This window comes from Lithobates pipiens, unplaced genomic scaffold, assembly GCF_037356315.1.
Source record: "Lithobates pipiens isolate NorthernLeopardFrog02 unplaced genomic scaffold, aLitPip1_a1.2 Scaffold_10, whole genome shotgun sequence".
Lineage (NCBI taxonomy): Eukaryota > Metazoa > Chordata > Amphibia > Anura > Ranidae > Lithobates > Lithobates pipiens.
Window position 1 is genome coordinate 210,601,120 of NW_027507686.1, and position 25,633 is coordinate 210,626,752.

Genomic DNA, 25,633 nt, shown 5'->3' on the forward strand with positions numbered 1-25,633 from the left:
TATCGGATATCTTTTTTACATCCACCAAACAACGTTTTATAACAACGTTATAAAAACGGGAGTAGCTTTGCAATGAGTCTTTCAACGTTTTTTAATGTTTTTGCAATAGCGTTTATTAGTGTTTTCTAGCGTTTTTCCAATGTTAAAAAACGCTGTTAAGCCACGTTTTTGAGCGTTTATCGACATTCATTAGCGTTTGTGAGCTTTCAGCATTTTTTGTTGTCAGAAAAACTAAGATTTTATGGCCATAAACTCCACTGCTGATAAACATCCAAAAACGTCCATGTGTGCATGGACACATAGGATAACAGAGGGGAGTTTATGGGCTGTTAAAAAAACGCCCAAACTCCCAAAAACTGACGTTTATGAGCCTCTGTGTGTACAGAAAAAAAAACCTGAACCCGTCAACCCTTAACCCTTCGCTACACTATCCAAAAAAAAAAGAAGTTTTGACTTTTATGCAAATAAGTATCTCTATGATCTGTCAATATATAGACATAAATATGGTCTTTAGTAATAGTTCAGCTTGATGGACAGATGGACAGAACTCTTGATTTACAGTGTGAGGTTCTGGGGGTCGAATAGGAAGATTGCAAGTATAACGTTTTTTGGGTTTCCCCAGATTCTCTGGGTTACTCACCTAACATTCCAATAGCTTGAAGTGGTTGTAAACTCTTATATATACCCAGTAAAATTACTGGCCTCAGAGATGAAACAAATCTTCCTACATCAGTTGTACCTGTTTATCTGCTGCTCTTCTCAAAGTCCAGAATTTTTAAAAGCTTGTCTGAGCTTTCAGAAAGCAAAGGGCAGAGAGCAGAAGTTACACCAGTGAGGAGAGCTCTGAAAGCTGATCGGAATGAAGAGACACAAACTCTGCAGCAGTAGCCGGTCCATAAGGGGCACAGGGGTGCTGCCCCCGTAATCTCCATGCGGGGCACTGGATGAATAGATTTCTACAAGTTTATTTTTTATGTTTGAAGCACATGATTAGAGCCTGAGGCTCTAATTGACTTAAAAAAAGATGGACTCGGGTGCAGAACACTGTGCCCCAACCCATCCACTTTTGACATTAGCGAATCAACTTTCGCTATTGTCTTCCTGCTTCTCCTCCTGGCCAATGAGGACAGGAAGCGGGTCCTAAGAGTGGAGTGACCAGGCAGAGTAGCGACCCGATTGGCCAGGAGGAGAAGCCGGGGAAGCCACCCGTGACCTTGATGGGGTAAGTGCGGACCTGAAGGGCGGGCGAGTGAGCAGGCAGGTGGGCGGCTGGGAAAATAAAATGGAGCACCAGCAGCCACTGCTACTCTGTCACTGCCACCTAGAAGTGGTTAATGCTGATAGCAGAGGAACGAAGGAACAGACGGAAATGGCACCTAATGCTCTTAATTGAGACACACTATGAGGCGATGTGCTTTGTTCATATTTCATGTCTGAGGTTTACAACCACTTTAACTGGCTTCTTAGAATATACATGTGTCTGTATGACTGTAGTAGGCAAATTAGATTGTACGCTCCTGGGAAATCAAAGACTGATATAAATAGTTGAATTCCACTATGTAAAGCAGTGCTATATAAATGTGGCAGTATAGGTATATAAAAGTTATTTACCAATCCATATATTATAATTCAGCGATAAACAGATATTTATGTTTTATTTCTTTCTTCTTCCTTTTAGCATTATATTATCCAACTCTTGACACCTCAGATTCAACAATGAAAAACTGGGTGACCACAGGTAACTTATGTTATAAATATAATGTTAAATATAGATATGTACAAATTTTAATAATTATTTTAATATCCCATTTTACGTTTAGGCTTACTTTAACTTAAGAAGAACTATTCTTCATACTACACTATCAACTCCACCAGCCAAGAGGCTTATTTATTGAGGATTAAATGTAATGTTCTAAGCACAGTAACCCGTAGAAAGCAGTCTTGTCTTTGTAGGATAAACCTCTATTGCTTATGGCATTACCGAATTATAAATTCACATTCTAGTCTGTACATGTAAGAAAAAATATGACTTAAAGTGGTATTAAACCCAAAAGCAAACTGTTTTGCAGCTGACTAATTCTTAAATATGATGGCTGCATTTATTTTCTTTTTTTGGGTGTTCTTTCCTTTATTTTCACCTTGTTATCCAGCAACTAAATTAGTTGTTTTTCAACAGAACAATGCAGATGTAGCAGTTAGGGGTTTAAGATGCACCATTTACCACTGACGGGTGCTTTTGCAATGGTCAGCTTTTATTTATTTATTTATGTAAAATCTTTATCCCAAAAAAGGGGAAAAAAAACAGAAAATTGTTTCATACTTACTGTAATTTTCTTTTCCTGGTGCCTATCCATGGCAGCATACCTGTGACAAGCTCCGCCTTGGCTCCTCCCTCAGGACCAGTGAATATTACAAAAGAAAAGAATTAGTGCATTCCTAGCATTCTACATAATATAGCATACCGAGGATGGGATCGTATGCTGCCATGAATAGGCACCAGGAAAAGAAAATGAAGGGAAATATGAAAAAAAAGTCTGTTTTCCCGGGTGCCTCAATGGCAGCATACCTGTGACAAATAACTAGCTGAAATGGGTGGGATGATGCATAGTAAAAGATTTATTTGAAAAAGGATTTAAAATTGGCAAATGCTGGCCTGATAGCCTGTCTGACAGTTTCTACAGATGAGAAAGCTGCCGGGTCTACTCTGATGTCCCGTAAAACACATGTTGGGATGACCATGATGCTACCCTTTAGATCGTTTAGATGGATACGTCTGCTCTGGCCACTCAAGAAGCAGAAATCAACCAGGTGGCATACAGACCAACTGAAGAGGGGGTTCCAGTCCCCTATCCCTTTACACCTTCTTAACCAACTTGATTATCCGTGAAACTATTGTACTAGAGCAGGGATCTGCAAACTATGGCACCCCAGATGCCGCAGAACCACATATCCCATGAGGTATTGTAAAGCTCTGATATCCACAGACATGACTAGGCATGATGGATACTGCAGTTCCGGAATGGCTGGAGGGCCCTATATGATGCTTCTTTGCCCCTGTCTTTTTTTTTTGGAGTATTACAAATAGGTTAAATGAAAGTCTGATGCCGCGTACACACGAGCGGACTTTTCAACATCCAAAGTCCGAAGGACTGAGTCCGTCAGACTATCCGATCGTGTGTGGGCTGCAACGGACTTTTGACTCGCCAAAGTCCGAAGGACTTTAGAATATGGAACATGCTTCAAATTTTTCCGAAGGAACTCCGCCGGACCCGGTCCCCTTCGAAAAATCTGCTCGTGTGTATGCTACTCCGACGGACTAAAACCGACGCTAGGGCAGCTATTGGCTACTGGCTATGAACTTCCTTATTCGAGCCGAGTCGTACGTCATCACGTTCGAATCCGTCGGAGTTTAGTGTGATCGTGTGTGGCCAAGTCCGCTCAGCCGAAAAGTCTGTCAGAACTCCGTCGGAATTCCAGCAGAACTCCGACGGAACTCCTTCGGAAGTCTGTCGGACATAAGTCCTCTCGTGTGTACGGGGCTTGAAGGGAGTTGTGGCTTGAAGTGTCTTAGTACCGAAGTAAAAACGTCTTTGTGATGAAGGTCAAAATTGGATCTGAAAAGATTGGCAGGGCCCAAGACTCAGAAATAGTAGAGCAAGAGAAGAACTTAGGGATGAATCCATGTACCATTCTAAGTTCCACTCTATCTGAGTACAAAAAATAATATTATTGTCTTCTGATCCCAGAGCCTGAAGTTCTAATAGTCCCCAGCCCGATGCCATCGCCACAAAGAAAAATAGTTTCCAAGTGAGATTCCACAAGGATGCTGAATCAGATGGGGCAAAAAGCTGTTTGGATAAGGACTCCAGAGTCATAGAGAGATCACAAGTGGGAAAGATTTGTTTTAATGGGTGGGCTTATCTTCTTGACTGTCTTGAAGAATTTGATTATTAAAGGATCTTTGGCCCATCTCTTGTTGTCACAGCAGAGATTGCCATCAGCTGTACCTTTAAATTGCTTAATCCTAATCCTAAATCAAGGTCTGCTTGCAGGAAGACAGGGAGTGGGAGAAAGAGGGTACATCAGGATTAAAGTTTTGCTGATAGGTGATCGGCGTCTGTGTTTAAGTAGGCTGGAAGATAGACTACTCTACTGCCCAAATGAAGATGGGTTCCACTTCCCTTAGTAAGGAACTGTTATGGGTTCCGCCTTGGTGGTATATGTATGATATAGCAGCTCTATTGTCTATCTGAATCAGAATTGATTTGTCCTTGATCTGAGAGAGAAAATGCTGTCGATGGGAGATAAGCCGCCTGGATTTCAAGTGTATTTGCGATGATGTCTGCTGCATTGAACACCCATCTCTCCTGAACCAACATCTGGTTGCAATGTGCCTCCTAGCCTATTGCATTGGCGTCTGTGGTAACTGGTCCAGAAGACATGCCTTAATGGACGTGGCTTTACCGGCATCTCCCTCTTTGTCCACTATTGTAGACCCCTGTGCGCCAAACTTGTTTGATATAGGGACTGGGATAGATGGTTTGCTCTATTGCTTCAGGAATTCTAGATAAAAGGTACCTGAGGTATCCATGTGTCCATGGGACCATCTGGATACAAATAGACAAAAATCCCTATTAAGGGGAGTTAGCTTGAGGCTGTTATGTAGGACCATGTCCTCACTCTCCTTACTTTCTGAATGATTGCCCACACTTTCTCAGATAGCAGGGATACTGTCCTTTTGCAGTGTTGAATAAGGTACCTAAACTGGAGAGAAGACTAGTTCGATGATTTACCATCCAACCATATCTTGATAATGAAGGCCACAGCATCCACCTGTGTTCCACTAGCTGGGCTGAATCTTTTGATAAAAGGAGGATATCGTCTCATTAGTGATAAGAACTGAGACCCAGTTTTCGTAAAGAAGCTTGGATAGTGATCCAAGCCTTTGTGAGGGCTCTGAGGGAAGTGCAGGGTCCAAAGGGGAGACTCTAGAATTGTAGATGGACCTGGTCCACTGAAAATCTCTGATACTTCTGTAACAGTTGTAGTATGGGTGCGTGCAAGTAAGCATTCTTGAATCCCCGGGTATGTCTAATTCTGCTGTTCTAGGGAATCAAGTCTGGCTTTCCTCCTGTGACGTGGGAAATGGCTTTCTGTAACCAGGGAGAGGGACAAACCAAAAAAACTACTTTGCATATACTAAGTTTTATATATTACCCTATCCCCCCCCATGATAGTTCTCAGACCTGTGGTCATCGCTCTTCATTGTGGAGGCATTCATGTATGCCTCATACCCAAAGGCTTGATCAAAGGCTGCCGTAGTATATCAGGGAGACATTCACAAGCATGGCTCTGGCAACTCATAGTGATGGATTACAGTGGATTTGTTAAAGCTGAATTCCAGCAGATATAAAAGACACATCACTATACTGCTTCTCTGTTCACTGTCCAGTCACAGGGTGGGGGAATGTCCAGGATAACCTGGGCTCAGAGGAAGTGGGTTGATTGCTGCTGACCACTGGACTGAGGACATCTAGTGCCTGAAAAAAAGTACTGTGGGGACAATCTTTGACTTGAAATGAAAAATTGCAAGAAAAGCTAGTTTTGTTATATATTTGAACAAGCTGTTCATTGTTATCTTGTTATTTTCGGCTTTATTGTGCTACTTTAGCTTTCCTTTAACAGTCAATGGACACATTTTGGACAAAGTGATTAGTAAAGCATGTGACAATAAAGTCTGCCTCCTGCTGCTCACTATATGCTATTCCTTAACTTGTTTCTTACTTGTCATCGGTCATGGAATACTTTTCAGTTGTTCATACACATACTGTACAACCGAGCAGCTCCAGGCAGTGCCTTCTTTGCAATAACTCAGACACTTGGAGTTTGCCTTCAAATGTGTAGATAATCTTCCAGTTGCTCGCACCACTTACTGCTACTTCATAAACGTTTATTGCTAGACCATGAAAACTCAGATGCAGTCCACGCTAGTCTAGGTGCACTAGTGCATTAAGTCAACCCACTAACGCATGTTCATGGCTCAGTGATAAAAGTTTATGTAGTAGCAGTAAATGGTGTGAATGGCTCAAACGTTTTGTATAGTTTTCAGTTACTGAATTGCAAATACACAGTGCATCCGGAAAGTATTCACAGCGCTTCACTTTTTCAACATTTTGTTATGTTACAGCCTTATTCCAAAATTGATTAAATTAATAATTTTGTTCCAAATTCTATAAACAATATCCCATAATAACAATGTGAAAGACATTTGTTTGAAATCTTTCCAAATTTCTTAAAAATAAAAAATGAATAAAAATCCCATGTATATAAGAATTCACAGCCTTTGCGTAAAACTTTGTTGAAGCGCCTTTGGCACCAATTGCAGCCTGAAGTCTGAGTATGATTCTAAAAGCTTGGCACACCTATTTTTGGGCAGTTTCTCCCATTCTTCTTTGCAGGACCTATCAAGCTCTATCTATCAGGTTGGATGGTGAGCGTTGGTGCACAGCCAGTTTCAGATCTCTCCAGAGATGTTTAATTGGGTTCAAGTCTGGACTTTGGCTGGGCCACTCAGGGACATTCACAGAGCTGTCCCATAGCCATTCATTTGTTATCTTGGCTGTGTGCTTAGGGTCGTTGTCCCGTTGGAAGATGAATAAAACGCTAAAGTTAAAGGGCCTTCAAGGTACTGCCTCATACAAAATGCAATAAAAGAGTTACCCTGTGTATTTCTCTCAAAATGAAAAAAACAGGGGAAGGAAGTGAGATGAGCGCTCTCTGTAAAAGCCGAATCTCTAACTCAAAATAAAAAACCTCAAACATCTCAAGATCAATAAATGAATGGACATAGTTCACTGTACATACCAGAAAATGCAAATATTTTATTAGTATCAAAACAATTAGAAAAAAAAAAAACAACATTAAAATCGGTATCATAAAAGCAAAAACGTGAATACATAAGGGTAGAAATGTTATGTACAAAGGTATATATAATTCTGCCCCCTGGCTCACATATGGAGGGATGTATATGTATATGTACAAAACACCAAGGTATGTGGTTAGTACTCCTGCAGAATAGGCTAGTTTATAGACGATCCTGTTTGTTAAATGGCTTAAAGCAAGGTCTAAAGTTCCCGAAAGTGCTCAAGAGAAGTACACATAATCCAAACTGGAAATAATACAAAAAAGTGGTGATGGGGTAGCTGAGTATGATAAAGGTTGTAACAGTGGTCCAGAGGAGGTACAATGATCAGGATTTGAGTTGTATGATGTTAAATGGGTATTACCACATGGTCAACTGCAAGGCACTCCATATCCTGGGCTGCCTCCCTTGCACTTTATAAATGATCCACAAACAGTCACATGACAGAATCAAGCTACTGATTCCGGTCCAATAAGGACCATTTGTAATCCAGGGTATAAATGTTATGTACAAAGGTGAAACAGTACCACATTTAAAGGAGTGCGAGTATACTTATCAGGTCCCGTAGAGCACCGCTGTATTTAAGTAAATGAGAGGATCTTCTCTAGCAGGGTCTGCCGTTCTTTAGGTGTCAGTATAAATGACAAAGTGATCAAAAACAAGAGGTGGACAGCGGGATGGCCTGACCGATTTTGCTATTCTCTGCTGGCTGCTTCAGAGGCTCAATCGAGTGCGGTCCAAAAAGGCCACTAAAGGACATTCACAGAGTTGTCCCGTAGCCACTCTTGACTGTATGCTTAGGATCGTTGTCCTGTTGGAAGATGAACCTTTGCCCCAGTTTGAGGTCCAGAGCGCATTGGAGTAGGTTTTCATCAAGGATGTCTCTGTACATTGCTACATTAATCTTTTCCTTGATCCTGACTAGTCTCCCAGTTCCTGCCACTGAAAACCATCCCCACAGCATGATGCTGCCATCACCATGCTTCACTGTAGGGATGGTATTGGCTAGGTGATGAGCGGTGCCTGGTTTCCTCCAGACATGACGCTTGCCATTCATGCCAAAGAGTTCAATCTTTGTTTCATCAGACCAGAGAATTTTGTTTCTCGTGGTCTGAGAGTCCTTTAGCTGTCTTTTGGCAAACTCCAGGCGGGTTGTCATGTGCCTTTTACTGAGGAGTGGCTTCCGTCTGGCCACTCTTTCACAAAGGCCAGATTGGGGAAGTGCTGCAGAGGTTATTCTTCTGGAAGATTCTCCTCTCTCCCCAGAGAAATACTGGAGCTCTGTCAGAGGAACCATCGGGTTCTCGATCACCTCCCTGACTAAGACCCTTCTGCCTCGAATGCTCAGTTTGGCTGGGCAGCCCGCTCTAGGAAGAGTCCTGGTGGTTCCAAACTTCTTCCATTTACAGATGATGGAGGCCACTCTGCTCATTGGGACCTTCAATGCTGCAGACATTTTTCTGTACCCTTTCCCAGATCTGTGCCTCGATATAATCCTGTCTTGGAGGTCTACAGATAATTCCTTGGACTTCATGGCTTGGTTTGTGATCTGACATGCACTGTTAATTGTGGGACCTTATATAGACAGGTGTGTGCCTTTCCAAATCATGTCCAATTAACCACAGATGGACTCCAATCAAGTTGTAGAAGCATCTCAAGGATGATCAGTGGAAACAGGATGCTCCTGAGCTCAATTTTGAGTGTCTTGGCAAAGGCTGTGTATACTTATGTACATGTAATTTTTATTTTTTTTTATTTTTAATAAACTTCTTTCTCCTTGTCATTATGGGGTATTGTTTGTAGAATTTTGAGGAAAATAATGCATTTAATAAATTTTGTAATAAGGCTGTAACATAACAAAATGTGGAAAAAGTGATGCACTGAATTTTACTTATCATAAAATGTGGCTGGTGAATAAGGTGATCATCTTTTTTTAGGAAGCAATACCAGCCTTATAACTTATTTTTCCTATTAATAACATTTACAACATTTACATTTTTACCAGTCGGGTGGCAGCTCTACTTGTGACACATGGGGCTCCATTCACAATACTGTAAATAGGAACTACACTGTATCTGACCACCACACGCTATTTAATTCATTTCTAATATTTATGCATTTTTCAGCCGGTGCTTTTTTGGAAGGATCAGGGATTTTTTTTCCCACAGCAGATTGCATTTTGCGTGTAATAGACTTCAATAGACTCGCACCAAAACCCCAAATGTTGTGTTTTTACACGCGTTTTGTTTTTTCCATAACAAACTTTGTATAGCTGGTTGTTACACAGCGAGCCGGGGAGTCTGGTATGGATTTTGTGGGGGACCTCACGCTGTTTTTTTCCCAAATTTTTTTTTATTGACGGCAATTCTTTTTTTTACATTCAGCTGTCAGCGGGGAACCCAACAGACAGCTGATGACTCATAGGTTGTTATGGATGCCGTCCATTTAGAGTCGGTTCACACTGAGGCAGCACGACTTGCAGCACAACTGCCCCAGGTAACCGGCATCTGACTTCAGCAGCGGCTTGCAAAATGACTTCTATCAAGAAGTCAATGCAAGTCGCCCCAAAAGTAGTACAGGAACCTTTTTTTAAGTCTGAACGACTTGAGTCGTTCCAATTAGAACGTTTCCATAGTACAGAACGGGACGCAACTTGTCAGGCGGCTAAGTCGCCTGACGAGTTGCCCCTTTGTGAACCCGCTCTTAGGGTTTGAAGCTTTTAAAATGGAGATTTCCTTAAAGCCCAAATGAACCTTCAGGTAAATTAAGATAAATACAATCCATCAAAACAAAAGATGTAAAAAAAAAAAAAAAAAAAGATGTGCAGAGTTGTAGAGTAGAACTTTAGTCAGAAAATTAAGTCCTGCTTGATCACTTCAGGCTGGCCCCTTTTGCAGGTAAAACATTAAAAATAAGTGCCAATACTGTTTAAAATCCAGAAATACACTATCTTACCCTGCTATGCACATGCTCAGTTGTTTTCCATTTTTAGGCACTGCCAAGTTTGTAGAGGCCGATATGCTAACAGACTTAAGGCTGGGTTCACACTGGTATGACATACGCTCCGACTTTTGGAGCACATGTCACATGACATGTATAAATCAATGGATCCCCATGAGAGCCGCCTTAACTGATCCGACACAAGTTGGTCCAACTTTGAAAAAGGTTCCTGCACTACTTTGGTCCGACTTTGGTCCTACTTCAGCCTATTGAATATCATTGAAGTAGGATCAAAGTCGGATCATCATCTTAACTGACCTGCGGCGTGTAACTTGTGCTCTGAGGATCTTGAAGGCGAACCCCCACGCCAAAATAAAAAAAAATGGCTTGGGGTTCCCCCCAATTCCATACCAGGTCCTTTGGGTCTGGTATAGATCTTGAGGGGAAACCCCAAGCCAAAATAAAAAAAAAAACTGCGTAGGGTTCCCCCAAGACCATACTAGACCCTCCCGTCTGGTATGGATTTTAAGGGGAACCCTCATGGCAAAATTTTGAAAAAAAATGGGCCCCTCTCAAAATCCATTCCAGACGAGCGAGCACCCCCCCCCCCCCCCCCCGACCATGCCAGTGCCAGGCCACATGCCCTCAACCCTGGACTTTATTTACAACTTCAGCCCCAGAAGATTTGGCTGCTCAATGACCAGGCCATTTTTTGCGATACGGCACTGGGTCGCTTTAACTGACAATTGCGCGGTCGTGCGACGCTGTACCCAAACAAAATTGACTTTTTTTCCCACAAATAGAACTTTCTTTTGGTGGTATTTGATCATCTGTGCGTTTTTTAAGAGTGACAATTTTGAAAAAAACACAATATTTTGTACTTTTTGCTATAATAAATATCCCCAATTTTTTTTTAAAAAGCATTTTTTTTCTCAGTTTAGGCCGATATGTATTGTTCTACATCTTTTTGGTAATAAAAATCGCAATAAGCGTATATTGATTGTTTTGTGCAAAAGTTATAGCGTATACAAAATAGGAGCTAGATTTATGGCATTTTTATTATTAATATTTTTTTACTACTAATGGCGGCGATCTGCGTTTTTTTATCAAGACTGCGACATTATGGTGGACACATCGGACACTTTTGACACATTTTTGGGACGATTGACAATTATACAGTGATCAGTGCTATAAAAATGCACTGATTACTGTATAAATGTCACGAGCAGGGAAGGGGTTAACACTAGGGGGTGATCAAGGGGTTAACTGTGTTCCCTAGTGTGTGTTCTAACTGTAGGGGGAGGGGACTGACTATAGGAGATGAGAGATCGTGGTTCCTAGCTATTAGGGACTCACGATCTGCATCTCCTCTCCTCGCAGAAAAGGGATGTGTGTGTTTACACACACACATCCCTGTTCTGCCTCTTGTGCCCGCGATCGCACTAGGCCACGAGTATTGGCACCTCTGCAGTGCAGTGCGCGTGTGACTGCTATACTGCTTAACCCCCCTGACGGTATTCCCGAGTCTGGCTCGGGGTGGAATTTTCATACCAAAAGCGGTATCCCCGAGCCAGACTCGGGACTGCATCGCTGGATCCAGGAGGAGGTTTACTTACCTTCTCCCTCGGATCCAGCGTTGTCTCCCCGCTGTACGAGCGAGCCGCGTCTCGCTCGATGCATCACATCGCCGATCTCCGTGCCCTGCGAGCGTTGCGACGCACGGGGACGGAGATTGGCGCCAAATTCAAAAAGTGAAACAAACAGTAAACATACAGTATAATGTAATCTTACAGATTACATTGCTGTATGTAAATATTTCACATCCCCGTTGTCCCTAGTGGTCTGCCCAGTGCCCTGCATGCAGTTTTATGTAATAAAACCTGTTCTTTATGCCTGGAAACTGGAGATTGTCCATAGCAACCAAAACTGTCCCTTTACATCAAAAATGATTTTAGACCAGCTAGAAAACAGTGATAATAAATTAGAATCACTCGCAGAATTGAGCGACAGCGATTTGTGGGGAGATCCGTCATCAAATACTGAAAAGTAATGACAGTGACAATTCTGCAACTGAGCAAATTTCAGTGTTTTTGATGTGATTACATTATTGAATCATTTTTATTATTGTTATATTATTATTTGGTACAATTATTTATAATTATTTATTATATTATAATTTATGATTTTATTTTTCAAACTTTATTATACCCGGGATGTCTGCTAGACTCTGGTTTGGACAGATTTAAGTGAGTTATTCCTAAGAATTGCAGGACTACAATATAAAACGCCAAATTTTCATGCAAAATAATTGTACCGCTTTTAGCACCTAAAATCCGAAATAATCGTACCGCCAGGGAGGTTAAAGGAGCTGACGTACAGCTATGAGGGTTCATGGGATCGCCTTATCAAGTTGTTATGGGTAAAGTTCTGCTTTAAGCTGGCCATACACTGGTAGACTTTCAAACAAATGTTTGTTCAAGAATTCTCAATGTGCTTTTGATGGTTTGAACAACAAATGTTGTTCTAAAGTACTTTAGAATTTTGTTTGCTTTTATCACTCCATTTTGGAATGAGTGAGATTACCCAAACAAAAACCACATACACTGTTAGAAATTTGGTCTTTCAGAAAGAGATTTCCATCCTGCTCTTCCAAATATTGTCATCACTGCAGCGAAAACAATTGTCGATTTAATACTGCTAATGATTTCAAAATCAAATGAACATTACTGAAATTAAAGTTTTCTAAAAAAAAAAAAATTCTACTTATAAAGCCCCATACACACTATCAGATTTTCTGCAGATTTTTGTCTTCAGATTTACCAAAACCATGTAGTGCAAGGCCCTGCCTGATTGCATACACATTTAAACTCCTCAGGTTTGACCTCACATTATATGGTTTTGGTAAATCTGAAGGAAAAAATCAGCAGAAAATCTGATAGTGTGTATGGGGCTTTAGTTGCAAACTTTACAATTTGTTTCAAGCTGCTTCAGCCTGAGCAGAGAAGCCTGTCTACTACCATCATGCGGCAGAGAATGACCCTTGTGGGGAAGCGGTGGTCTGCTGCCAGAGGTTGGACACGCCCCTTGCAGAATGAGACCTATAGCTCTGCAGTCAGCAAAGCTCATGCTTCTTTCTGATTGGAGAGCTCTGGCTCTGCTCTGGCTCAGCAGGGGGGGTGTCAGACCTCTGCAAAGAGACCACTGCTTTCCCACAGAGAGCAAGGGTCCTTCTATGCACCATGCTGGCAGGAGACAGGCATTTCTACTTTTTTAGGTAAACAAATTCTGCGATTTTGCACCCCCATTTTTTTTTTTTGATGCATCTTAAATATATTTAACTTAAACTTGAATCTGCTTGCTGCCCATATACAGTAAATATACTGCAGCAAGGCTGCTTTCCTGTGCAGGATCACGTACCTAGTAAGTGATCCGCGCTCTGGGCTAGGGAGCGCCCCTGCCACCCTGAATGTGCTGCAATTGACTGCAGCAGGAACCAATCAGCGGGTGCTGGCTGCTGATTGGTCGCTGCCACCCGACGATACCAAACACAGGGCTCTCTTCTGACAGAAGCAATATGCAAAACGGGAAGTAAAAAACAGCACACAGTAACACATGTTGGCCACACATTTAACCCTTTGATTGCCCTACATGTTAACCCTTCACTGCCAGTGTCATTAGTACAGTGATAGTGCATATGTTTTTAGCACTGATCACTATATTGGTGTCACTGGTTCCCAAAAAAGCATCAAAAGTGTCAGGTGACCGATTTGTCCACGCAATATCACAGTTCTGCTATATAGTAAGTCTACCTACAGTTTAACTTACATATACATCGGTGAGGCAGCTCCGTTGCGCAGGATCATGTACCCAGTATATGATTGTGCACCTCTGGGTCTGGGGCGTGCAAATGCATGCGGCCGACGGCTGGCTTCCCGCTCTGATTGTACATAGTGGAAACCGATCTTCGGGTATGGTGGACTCGATGTCTGCTGGCACCCAATGATCATTCGTTACAGAGACAGAACGGCGATCTGCCTATGTAAACAAGGCAGATCGCCGTTCTGTCAGTAGGGAAGGCATGGATCCTGTGTTCCTGCAAAGCAAACAAATGCCGCGTACACACGATCAAACAATCGGGTGGAAAAGTCCGGCAAACTCAAGTCCGCCGGACAATCCCCCCGTGTGTAGCCTCCGGCGTACTTTTTTGACCCGAAAGTACGGCGGACTTAGAAAGGTAGTTTTGTACTCCAATTTTCCCGCCAGACTTGCATTTCGGCATGCCGTACTTTTGAAATGAGCGGACTTTTCCCGCCCGGAGAAAAGTCCGCTCATTTTGAGCCGGTCTCCAGGTAGGCGGGGCCCACGAAGGAGACGTCGCTGACCCCGCCACCTGGTATGGACTTAAAGGGGAACCCCAACGCAGAAAAAAACGGTGTGGGGGTCCCCCCAGGTCCACATCAGACCCTTGTCCGGGCACGCTACCCGGCCGGCCAGGAAAGGGGGGGGACGAGCCTGAGCCGTACCAGGCCGTGTGCCCTCAACATGGGGGGTGCCTTGGGGAAGGGGGGGCCGCGGCCCCCCCCACCCCAAAGCACCTTGTCCCCATGTTGATGAGGACAAGGGCCTCTTCCCGACAACCCTGGCCGTTGGTTGTCGGGGTCTGCGGGCGGGGGGCTTATCGGAATCCGGGAGCCCCTTTAATAAGGGGGCCCCCGGATACCGGCCCCCACCCTATGTGAATGAGTATGGGGTACAATGTACCCCTACCCATTCACCTGTGAAAAAAAGTACAAAAAAACACAACACAGGGTAAAAATAGTTTATTGCACAGCTCCGGGGGTCTTCCATCTTCGGGGGTCTTCTCGCCGGACTCCTCCACTATCTTCTGCTAGCTCTTTTACTAGCGGAGGAGCCTGGCTTTCTTCTTCTCCGCCGCCCTCTTCTTCCGACTTCGGGGGTCTTGTCCCTCTCTTCGGTTCTTCTGCTGGGCCACCGCGCCTTCTTATAGCTCTTTTACAGGCGGTGGCCCGGTCTTCTGTTAGATGTCTGATTTGTCCAGCTGCAATATCGCAGTCTTGCTAAGTACTGCTAAGTTGATGATTGCCGCCATTACTAGTAAAAAAATAAAAAGAAATAAAAATTCCATGAATATGTCCCATAGTTTGTAGATGCTATAACTTTTGCGCAAACCAATCAATGTACGATTATTGAGGTTTTTGTTTACCAAAAACATGTAGCAGAATACATATTGTCTAAATAGATGAAGTCATTAGATTTTTTTTAATTTTTTTTTTAATGGATGTGTTTTATAGCAGAAAGTAAAAAAATATAGTTTTTTTTAATACTGTCTATTTTTGTTTATAGCACAAAAAATAAACTGCAGAGGTCACACAAGCACACGATTTTCAGTTAAAGCGGGAGTCCGCCGTTTTTTTTTTTTTAAAAGCCAGCAGCTACAAATACTGCAGCTGCTGACTTTTAAAATAATGACACTTACTCGCCCAGCGCGCCCGCGATGTCGGCACCCGAAGCCGATCTCTCGATCGCCTCTCGGGTGCTGCCGCCATCTTGGGTATGGGAATCAGGAAGTGGAGCCTTGCGGCTTCATTTCCCGGTTCCCTACTGCGCATGCGCGAGTCGCTCTGCACAATAAGGATGGTCCCCGCTGTCTCTGGGATCCGTGTGTTTCCCAGCAAACAGCGGGGGACCTTCGGAAAGGGGCGTAGATTCTGCGGAAAGGGGCGTACCTTCTGCAGATATCTATGCCGGAAGTGGTTGCAGATACCTGTACTGTACAGGTATCTGCACCCCCCTCCTCCCTGAAAGGTGCCAATTGTGGCGCCGGAGGGGGGGGGGAGGGTTCCAATGAGCGGAAGCTCCACTTTAGGGTGGACCTCTGCTTTAAAGTAACGCAGTGCCGTATCACAAAAAATGGCCTGGTCATGAAGGGGAGTAAATCTTCCGGAGCCGAAGTGCTTAAATAACAGACACATGCAAAGAAAGATTGTTACGTTTCATACATCCATCTTGTTTCAGTAGTACATTTCATGAATGTTTCATTTGAATGGAAACTTATAGAGAACAATTAGTGTCTTTGTCCGTCATACATTCTTGTCATTTTTTTGTGCAATACATAAGTAAACATAAGAAGTACATTTACCTTCTTGGTAAATAAACAGCAATCACATTATGAACACAGCAGTGTCATCGTACAAACATTCCCGGGTTTATTTGCTGTACTTAAGATGATTACGGCACTTCAGAATCCCTTCATGTTTTGCAATCAGGAAACTCGGCTCACGAGTAAGTAAATGTCAGCTGCTAGGTTCGGTTGCCATGGCAACAAGATGTAACAAAGATTCCGCGTGCTTGAAGAAATTGTTTGACTTGAGAATAAATTTCCACGCTGCTTCTTCAAATTTTCCTGCACTGCGGTTGAAAAGCAAACCGACTTAAACCCATTAACAATTAGAAAATCAAACAAACATTCTTTAAATTAAAATATTTTTAAAAATTCAACTAGTGTATGGCCAGCTCAGGGCCATCTTTAATAGTGACTGGACCCTGGGCAAAAAATTTCTTGGCTCCCCCCCCAAAATGCAATTTCGTTCGCCACCTGCTAGACTTAAAATCAGTTTAGGCAGCAATTGCAATTGGTTTTGTGCAAACCAATCAATATACGCTTATTAGGATTTTTTTTTAACAAAAATATGTAGCAGAATACATATTGGCCTAAATTGATGAAGAAATTCTATTTTTTTATTGGATATGTTTTAAAGCAGAAAGTAAAAAATGTTTTTTTTTTTTTTTCAAAAGTGTCTGTGTTTTTTTGTTTATAGCGCAAAACAAAAAAAAACAAAAAACACAGAGGTGATCAAATACCACCAAAAGAAAGCTCTATTTGTAAGAAAAAAAGGATATGCATTTTATTTGGGTACAGCGTCGCATGACCATGCAATTGTCACTTAAAGTAACGCAATGCACCGTATTGCAAAAAATGGCCTGGTCATGAAGGGGGTAAATCTTCTGGAGGTTTTTTTTTTTTTAATGAAAGCTGTAGATTTAAAAAAAACTGAAGCAACTGTTGAAATAATATGTTAAAGTTTATTTGAGATTCTAGTGCAGCCTTTCTCAACATTTTCAGTAGGAAGGAACCTTTGAAATAACTTTCTGGTGTCAGAGAACCCTTGCTAATAAAAGCTCACAGAACATCAGTGTGATGGTCATTGGGAAGAATGTTCCTTACACTTGTGACCATTGGGAAGATAGCTAAAAGGATTAATGGTGTCAATGGTTACTTATCTGAGTGGCAGGAATTGCTCATTGCTCAAGGAACCCCTAAAAATCTCTGGAGAAACCCTAGCGTTCTATGGAACCCTGGTTGAGAATGGTTGTTCTAGTGATTGAGTTTAAATGAGCTTTAAAATGGTTGTAAACCCTTTACAACCACTTTTGACTACGGGTAAGGCTGAAATAAGGCTTACTTGTAGCTACCCCAGATATCTCCTAAACCTGCACAGTTCAGGAGATATCCCCTGTATCAGCATGTGCCGGCGTCATTGGCACATGCGCACTGAAGCAACGGCACGTCCTTTTTGTTGCTTCAGCTAGCATGCGGTTACCGGTGGCTCGCATTTGCATGCACGGGAGTGACGTCATCGCGGTTCCGGCCAATCACAGCGCCGGAGCCCGTGATACCCAGAAGTAACTCCGGGAGCGATGTCGCCGGTCGGAGCGTTGTACGAGGACTGATGCGGGAGCTTCGATCTAAGGTAAGTAATTCATAATGAGCTAGTATGCCTTTGTCTTGCAGGTTTTTTTTTTCTGGGGGGTTTACAACCACTTTAAATCCCATGGGGCAATAAAAGTTCCCCATATTCTGCTGTATGTGAGGGGCCTAATTTTTGAATATCTCTATTTGTGAAAAGTTGGGAAAGTTGTAGATCTATATCAATGTAATACAACCAAGAGGTAACTTATTCTTGAAATTCTCTTCTCCACAGTCATTCAGGGGGTCGATTCCCAGTTACTGGGGTCAAATAACCAAAGTTTTGCTAAACTAATGGAAGAGAGGCTGGCCACACTCTTTCAACTTTCCAGTCAACAATCAAGAAGATTTAAAAGAGCAACTACAGTGGGGAGCTACACTGTGCAGGTTGGTTCTTATTTCCAAAATATTAAAATTCAACAAATTACTTGCAAGATACTACATAAAATAAACAGAAATGTTGTCTACTATGGATAACAAATAAAGGGGGTTATTTACGAAAGGCAAATCCACTTTGCACTGCAAGTGCACTTGAAAGTGCAATGAAAGTGCACTTGGAAGTGCAGTTGCTCTAAATTTAAGGGGTAGACCTGAAATGAGGGGAAGCTCTACTGATTTGATCATCCAATCATCTGCAAGCTAAAATGCTGTTTTTTTATTTTCCTTGCATGTCCCCCTCGGATCTACAGCAACTGCACTTTCAAGTTCACTTGCAGTGCAAAGTGGAATTGCCTTTTCGTAAATAACCCCCACTGTGTTTCATTGTTGCAGGGGGAGCTGTTGAGTTGATGCTAACCTGTTACCTTCTTAATCAGAGACAAGTCAGAGCAAAGCATCTTGGGACATGTAGTCTGTATGGATTGGCTTCGCCCTCTGGCTGAGTGATGTGGAACTACAACTATCAGCTGGCTGGTGGGGAAAAGCAGACTGATAGGAGAGACTATAAGAGGGAGGGAATGAGGCCTGGCACTCTCTCTTGGGACCATGTGTGGCTCTGTATGCAGGGAATCTTTTATAGTGAGAGCTGCAGCTGAGTCGCGGCCTGTTTTTCAGAATTATTCAGCAGATATCTGGACGGACACATCCGAACAGCTTCCTTTAGCTGTTTGGCGGCAGGCTGGAGGCCGCTCTGATTCCATCCATCATGCAGTGGTATCAGATTTCGGTGAGCTGTGGAGTGGTGTGGTGCGGTGGAGGCCGGAAGTCATCCCTTGAGCCACATTCCTGAGAGATCATCATCCTCATCATCCTCATAGACATCATCATCACCATTATCATCATCATCTCCTGTTCCAGGATCTATATTAAACATCATAGACACTATATACACACATCTTTGCTTTCCATGGTTCTGCTGTTGCTTGTAGTTCCACAAAGTGATCACTGTGAATCCAGTTACAGTTTAATTTATTCAGGAAGATTTTTGTTACTCTGCTTTACCATCCAAAGTTTCTTTGTATGTCATCAAATATCAAAGAGCTAGCTGAAGATCAACAGGATTGCCACACAGCAACACAGCACTACTTTCACCTCCCTCCCCACTTCAGGGATTTATTTAATTAAAGCGTATAGACAGTGGCGTAACTAGAACCTTCAGGGCCCCGATGCAGGAAACCATGGCGGGCCCCCCCCCCCCCCCCCCCGACCTCCGGATAGGGCTCTTTTCTCTGAGCCCGATGGTGGAACACCAGGGCCCAGTCCCAAGTGGGTGGCTGCATATAAAGGAACCGATTTAAAAAACATCAATTACAGCCACTGTGCCCATCAAATGTCACTACTGTGCCCATCAAATGTCACTACTGTGCCCATCAAATGTCACTACTGTGCCCATGAAACTCTGCCGCTGTGCCCATCAAATGCCGCCACTGTGCCCATCAAATGCTGTTGGTGTGCCCATCAAATGCTGCCACTGTGAATCCCCACCGCCCGCTCGCTGTCTGCCCGCCACTTACCCTGTCTTGGTGGGGCAGCGGGTAACGGCCATGAGCGGGGTCCTCCATGCATCTCCTGCCATCCTCATCTCCCGTCCTCTCCTCCTGATGGGCGTCCAATAGCTGTGTCTATCGTTTCAGCCAATCGGGTGATGGGTAACAGACCCGCACACCTGATTGGTGGAGAGGCGGTTCAGTGTTAGGAAAGTGAATATTAATTCACTTTTCTAACACACCTGGGTGGACTGTGAGCATCAAGCATGGCGCTCGCAGTTCATCTATTTTGAAGCCTATTAGAGCCCATGGCTCTAATCAGGTGCTGCAAAAACACACCCCCCCCCCCGCCGCTCTAATTCAGGCGCCCAGCACCCGAAAAGGGGCCAGACACCTAAATATGGGGGTGACAGCGGTGGCCATGGATAGATTCATGCTATGCATGAATCTATCCATTGGTCATAGAGGGGGTGGAACCTGTGCACCGCCACTGATAAACACATGCATACATGCACACTCACATACATGCACACTCACATACATGCTCACACACACGCACATACAAGCATGCTCACACACACACACACACACACATACAAGCATGCTCACACACACACATACAAGCATGCTCACACACACACATACAAGCATGCTCACACACACACACACACACATACAAGCATGCTCACACACACGCACATACAAGCATGCTCACACACACGCACATACAAGCATGCTCACACACACGCACATACAAGCATGCTCACACACACGCACATACAAGCATGCTCACACACACGCACATACAAGCATGCTCACACATACACACATGCACATACAAGCATGCTCAGACACACACATGCACATACAAGCATGCACACACACACAAGCATGCTCACACACACACACGCACATACAAGCATGCTCACACACATGCACATACAAGCATATTCACACACACACGCACATACAAGCATGTTCACACACACGCACATACAAGCATGTTCACACACACGCACATACAAGCATGCTCACACACACGCACATACAAGCATGCTCACACACACGCACATACAAGCATGCTCACACACACGCACATACAAGCATGCTCACACACATGCACATACAAGCATGCTCACACATACACACATGCACATACAAGCATGCTCAGACACACACATGGGGGTGACAGCGGTGGCCATGGATAGATTCATGCTATGCATGAATCTATCCATTGGTCATAGAGGGGGTGGAACCTGTGCACCCTTTTGGATGCACCGCCACTGATAAACACATGCATACATGCACACTCGCATACATGCACACTCACATACAAGCATGCACACTCACATACAAGCATGTTCGCACACTCACATACAAGCATGTTCACACACACACTCACATACAAGCATGTTCACACACACACACGCACATACAAGCATGTTCACACACACACGCACATACAAGCATGTTCACACACACACACGCACATACAAGCATGTTCACACGCACATACAAGCATGTTCACACACACACGCACATACAAGCATGTTCACACACACACACGCACATACAAGCATGTTCACACACACACACGCACATACAAGCATGTTCACACACACACACGCACATACAAGCATGTTCACACACACACACGCACATACAAGCATGTTCACACACACACGCACATACAAGCATGTTCACACACACACGCACATACAAGCATGTTCACACACACACGCACATACAAGCATGTTCACACACACACGCACATACAAGCATGTTCACACACACACACACACACACACACACATACAAGCATGCTCACACACAAGCACATACAAGCATGCTCACACACATGCACATACAAGCATGCTCACACATACACACACATGCACACACACACACACACAAGCATGCTCACACACACACACACGCACATACAAGCATGCTCACACACAAGCACATACAAGCATATTCACACACACGCACATACAAGCATGTTCACACACGCACATACAAGCATGTTCACACACACGCACATACAAGCATGTTCACACACACGCACATACAAGCATGTTCACACACACGCACATACAAGCATGTTCACACACACACGCACATACAAGCATGTTCACACACACGCACATACAAGCATGTTCACACACACGCACATACAAGCATGCTCACACACATGCACATACAAGCATGCTCAGACACACACATGCACATACAAGCATGCGCGCGCACGCGCACACACACACACACACACACACACACACACACACACACACACACACACAAATACAGTAGCTAGTGGGCTGGTGGCACTGGAGGGCAGGTGGTGGCACTGGAGGGGGGGTGGCACAGTCTGGAGGGGGGCTGGTGGCACAGGAGGGTGTGTGGTGGCACTGGAGGGGGGCACAATCTGGAGGGGGGTGGTGACTTACCGCCAATCAATCGATGATCGATCAATTCCCCCTCCTCAGAATCCTGCAGATGCAAAGTTCCTCCACAAAGCGTGTCTCCTCCAGGAATGCCTTGCTTCAGAGAGCTCCTCCCCCGCCTTCACTGAATTGGCTGAAGTTTTTTCTGTGTCCGCCCCGCCTCCCTTACAGTTGCTCTGGATAGGCGGGGGCGGAGCCCACAAAGCACTTCTCTCACGCTGCTCTCTTCACTGTAGTGGGTGAAAGGAAGCTCCCCCCTCCCCACGGCATGAACCGCAGCACCAGTGAATCACACCGGGTCCGTCACCACACACCCCCGGCCGGACAGTCAGGTGGGCCCCTCGGGCGGCGGGCGGGCGGGCTGCCGGTGGGCCCCCTGAAGTGGCAGAGAATTACAGGGCCCAGTCGCACTTGCGACTGTTGCGACCCTGATAATTCCGCCACTGCGTATAGAGTTATAATTCACCAATAACTCTCTGAAAGAGCAAGTTGAATTGCAAAACAGCTCTCTTTGCTAAAAGTTGTATTTTTTATATACTGTTCTGCATTTATATGTGAAGGTGCAGTAGAGAGGAGAGGAGTCTAACATCTATAAAAAAACATTCCTCTGCTTTACTGTAGCCTGTTTATATAGACATTATATGCGCTCTGTTGAGCACAGGGATTAAGGTGTTCACTGCTATATGTTTACATCTCATAAGTAATTAGTTATTAATGACATTCCTGTGGGAGACAACATTTTAAAGGGTAAACTTGAGTTGACTCTGATTTCTTTTTCCTTCCCTCTCATTAAGTAAATTTTGCTGATGTAATCAATTCTGTGTATTTCCTTCTTATTGTTGTCATTTAAAGGGGAAGGGAAAAAAATGTTTGAACTCAGGGTGTCAGAGGTGGCAAAGAACTCATAGGATCAGGGCAACCAGGGGGGTATTGATTTATCTTGCAACCCTTAAGAGGGCAGGGCTACATATGTAAAAAATAAACTCCACCAAAACATTTTGGATAAAGCTCCTTTAGGGAGAGTTAACCTCGCTTCAAGACAATATCCCCGATGTTCCTGAAAATGTCTGAAGAGTGAGTGGGTGCTATAGTGACTACAAGGCAAGAAATATGTCACCAGTAAACTAGGGAACTCCATAAAAGCAGCAGAAGATAGCGACATTTCTGAGCCACACAGGACCCCGTCATCAGGCATGTGACGAACATGCCTAATGAAGAGGTCCTGCCTGGCTTTGAAATGTTGCTATCTTCTGTTGTTATGTGTTAATCAATAACGCATTGGAGCCTTTTTTGGAGTTCCCTGGTGTGCTGGTGATGTATTTCTTGCCTTAACCTTGATTCGGGTGCCAGAGACAATGGGGTCATTGGGAGAGAACGCGAATCTCCAGTAGGGACACCATTGGCGACGTCATGTAAAAGTTGATGGAGATTTAAGCCTTCCATTCTTTACCAAAATGTTTTCATTGCTGTTGTCCATGTTTGTCACTGTTTCCTGTCTCAGGACAATACAGTTGATGAAACATGGAACAGCAATTTATTAATGTAAAATAAATAATGAATGTCCCTTGCGCTATCTACGTGTGTAAATAGAATATGGATAGGTGATTGCCTCTCAATCTATAGTGTATACAATGCACTAAAGTGATAACAAGTATAAAGTGATCATGATTCTAATGCTGATGCTAAATTTAAAATAGGTGAGTGAATGCCACTAAAACAGACTACAGTGTGAAAATGGGAGTATATGTATAAGTTTCTCTATGAAATGTGATGGTAACACAACGACTTGTGCAACGAGTAAAATGGAGCTACTTATGTTAATATGTAAAAAATCACATATAGATACAATAACAAATAATTTATTAATGAGCACAGATGGCAGTAAAACCTAACCAGTTTTTATAACTTTAAAAGCATTACACTTTAAAGCTGAATTCCAGGTATAGCTATTTTTGCATAGTTACATTAGGCCATTTTGGACCAATGTAAGTATGGATGTGCCATATCTGTGGGATTCCTGTGGAAGCTGGAAAACACTGTAGTAGGCACCAACCACAGTGATTGGTGCTGGCTTTTGGTCTCACACTGGTGGCTACTCTGCTGCTTACTGAACATAGGAGGTTACTTGCTTGGCATATGCGCCATTCTGAGAAAACTGCATTGTTTCAGTGAATGCAAGGCATGCCCTCTTTGGAGGAGGTACAGATAGTGACTTCACTTCCCTGCCGCTCCACCTCATCCAATCAGCTGGAACAATGTAACTATGCCAAAATAGCCATGCCTGGAATTCAGCATATTAAGCTGTTGAGCTATACACTGTGACTGGTTTGATTTTATGGGTACAAAGCCATAAAGATATAAATATAATTTAACACTGCCTTGTTTTATAGATGGTGAGCATGAAGAGATTGGACGGTGCTAATAATCTGGCTGAGTTGATTTACTATGCTTTGAAAGATGGACAACCAATACTAGGCACCGTGGCTGCCAAGCAGCTGAGTACAATCGACCCTCAGACAATGGCGCTGACCCTTGGTTATATTGTGAAGGTGCAAGCCAACTGTAAGTTATTTTCCATTGGCATATCTCACTTGAATGAAAACACATTCTAACAATATATACAATTGAAAAAGTACAAACTTAGGAGTCTGCTGAGCTGTAAATTGATGCTACTGCCAGTAGTTGTAATAGTTTGCCTTTGACTCCATTCAGACCTTATTTTGGGTATTTATGTGGTCTTACCAGTGCCAGGGTTTGTGTAAACCCATTTTACCTAAGGTTCCTTTTGCACAGGTTGGATTTGGTTTTGCCCAGCAGGGGATCTATCCGCTTATCTCCTGCTGAACTGAGCTTATGCAGAGCAGACACGGATACAGCCTGCTTTGATCTATGGGAAGCCAGATGTAAATGGACCAGCTGTCTGCTTACACCCAACTGCCCTCCGATCCGGTCAGACGGAGGGGAACAGATCGTCTCCTATTTCTTTTGCCTGATCAGTTTGGACCAGGAGGTAGCTGGGTGTAAACAGACACAAAGTCCGTTTAGATCTGGCGCTCCATAAGGCCCGGGTCACACCTATGCGAATTGTATTCGGTGTCGTATGACATTTTAAAACACGTTCATTTGAATGAGGCTGGTTCACATATGTGCGTTGCTTTCACACTCCACATTGCCCAAAAAATTTGTGCATTTTCTGGGAATTGCGGTGCGAATTGCAAGCACATTATCTTCTATGGGAACACACCTGATTCACAGATGCATTCTGTTGTGAACAGGATAAAATCCTGACCTGAGCCTGATGTAAACCTGACCTGATACCAGGCGTGGACTGACCATTCGTCCACTCGGGCACTGCCCGAGGGCCCCAGGCCACTAGGGGGCCCCATCAAGGTTGCCAGCCTCAGTAAAACCAGGGAAACTATGTAAAAATCTGTGTTTTTTTTTACATCTATCTCTGAAATGTCCCTTACCAACATCCTTTTGGTCTAAAAATCCTGAGATTATAGCTGCCCCACCTCTCCAGTACCTTCTCAGCCAATAGAAACATGTCTGTGTATACTGTGTGTGTATGTGTATACTGTGTGATTGTATACTGTGTGTGTATGTGTATACTGTGTGATTGTATACTGTG

At 43.6% G+C, this 25,633-nt stretch overlaps 1 protein-coding gene across 4 annotated transcripts in view; it reads left to right on the forward strand.

The window, feature by feature from the left end:
- Positions 1 to 25,633, forward strand: part of KIAA1549L (KIAA1549 like) — a 282,999-nt gene that overhangs the window by 136,532 nt on the left and 120,834 nt on the right. For all 4 annotated transcript variants that reach the window (XM_077460909.1, XM_077460906.1, XM_077460908.1 and 1 more), the window contains 3 exons: positions 1,679 to 1,738; positions 17,866 to 18,017; positions 24,393 to 24,564. In XM_077460909.1, coding sequence (XP_077317035.1) covers positions 1,679 to 1,738; positions 17,866 to 18,017; positions 24,393 to 24,564 — 384 coding nt within the window. The remainder of the gene's footprint in view (positions 1 to 1,678; positions 1,739 to 17,865; positions 18,018 to 24,392; positions 24,565 to 25,633) is intronic.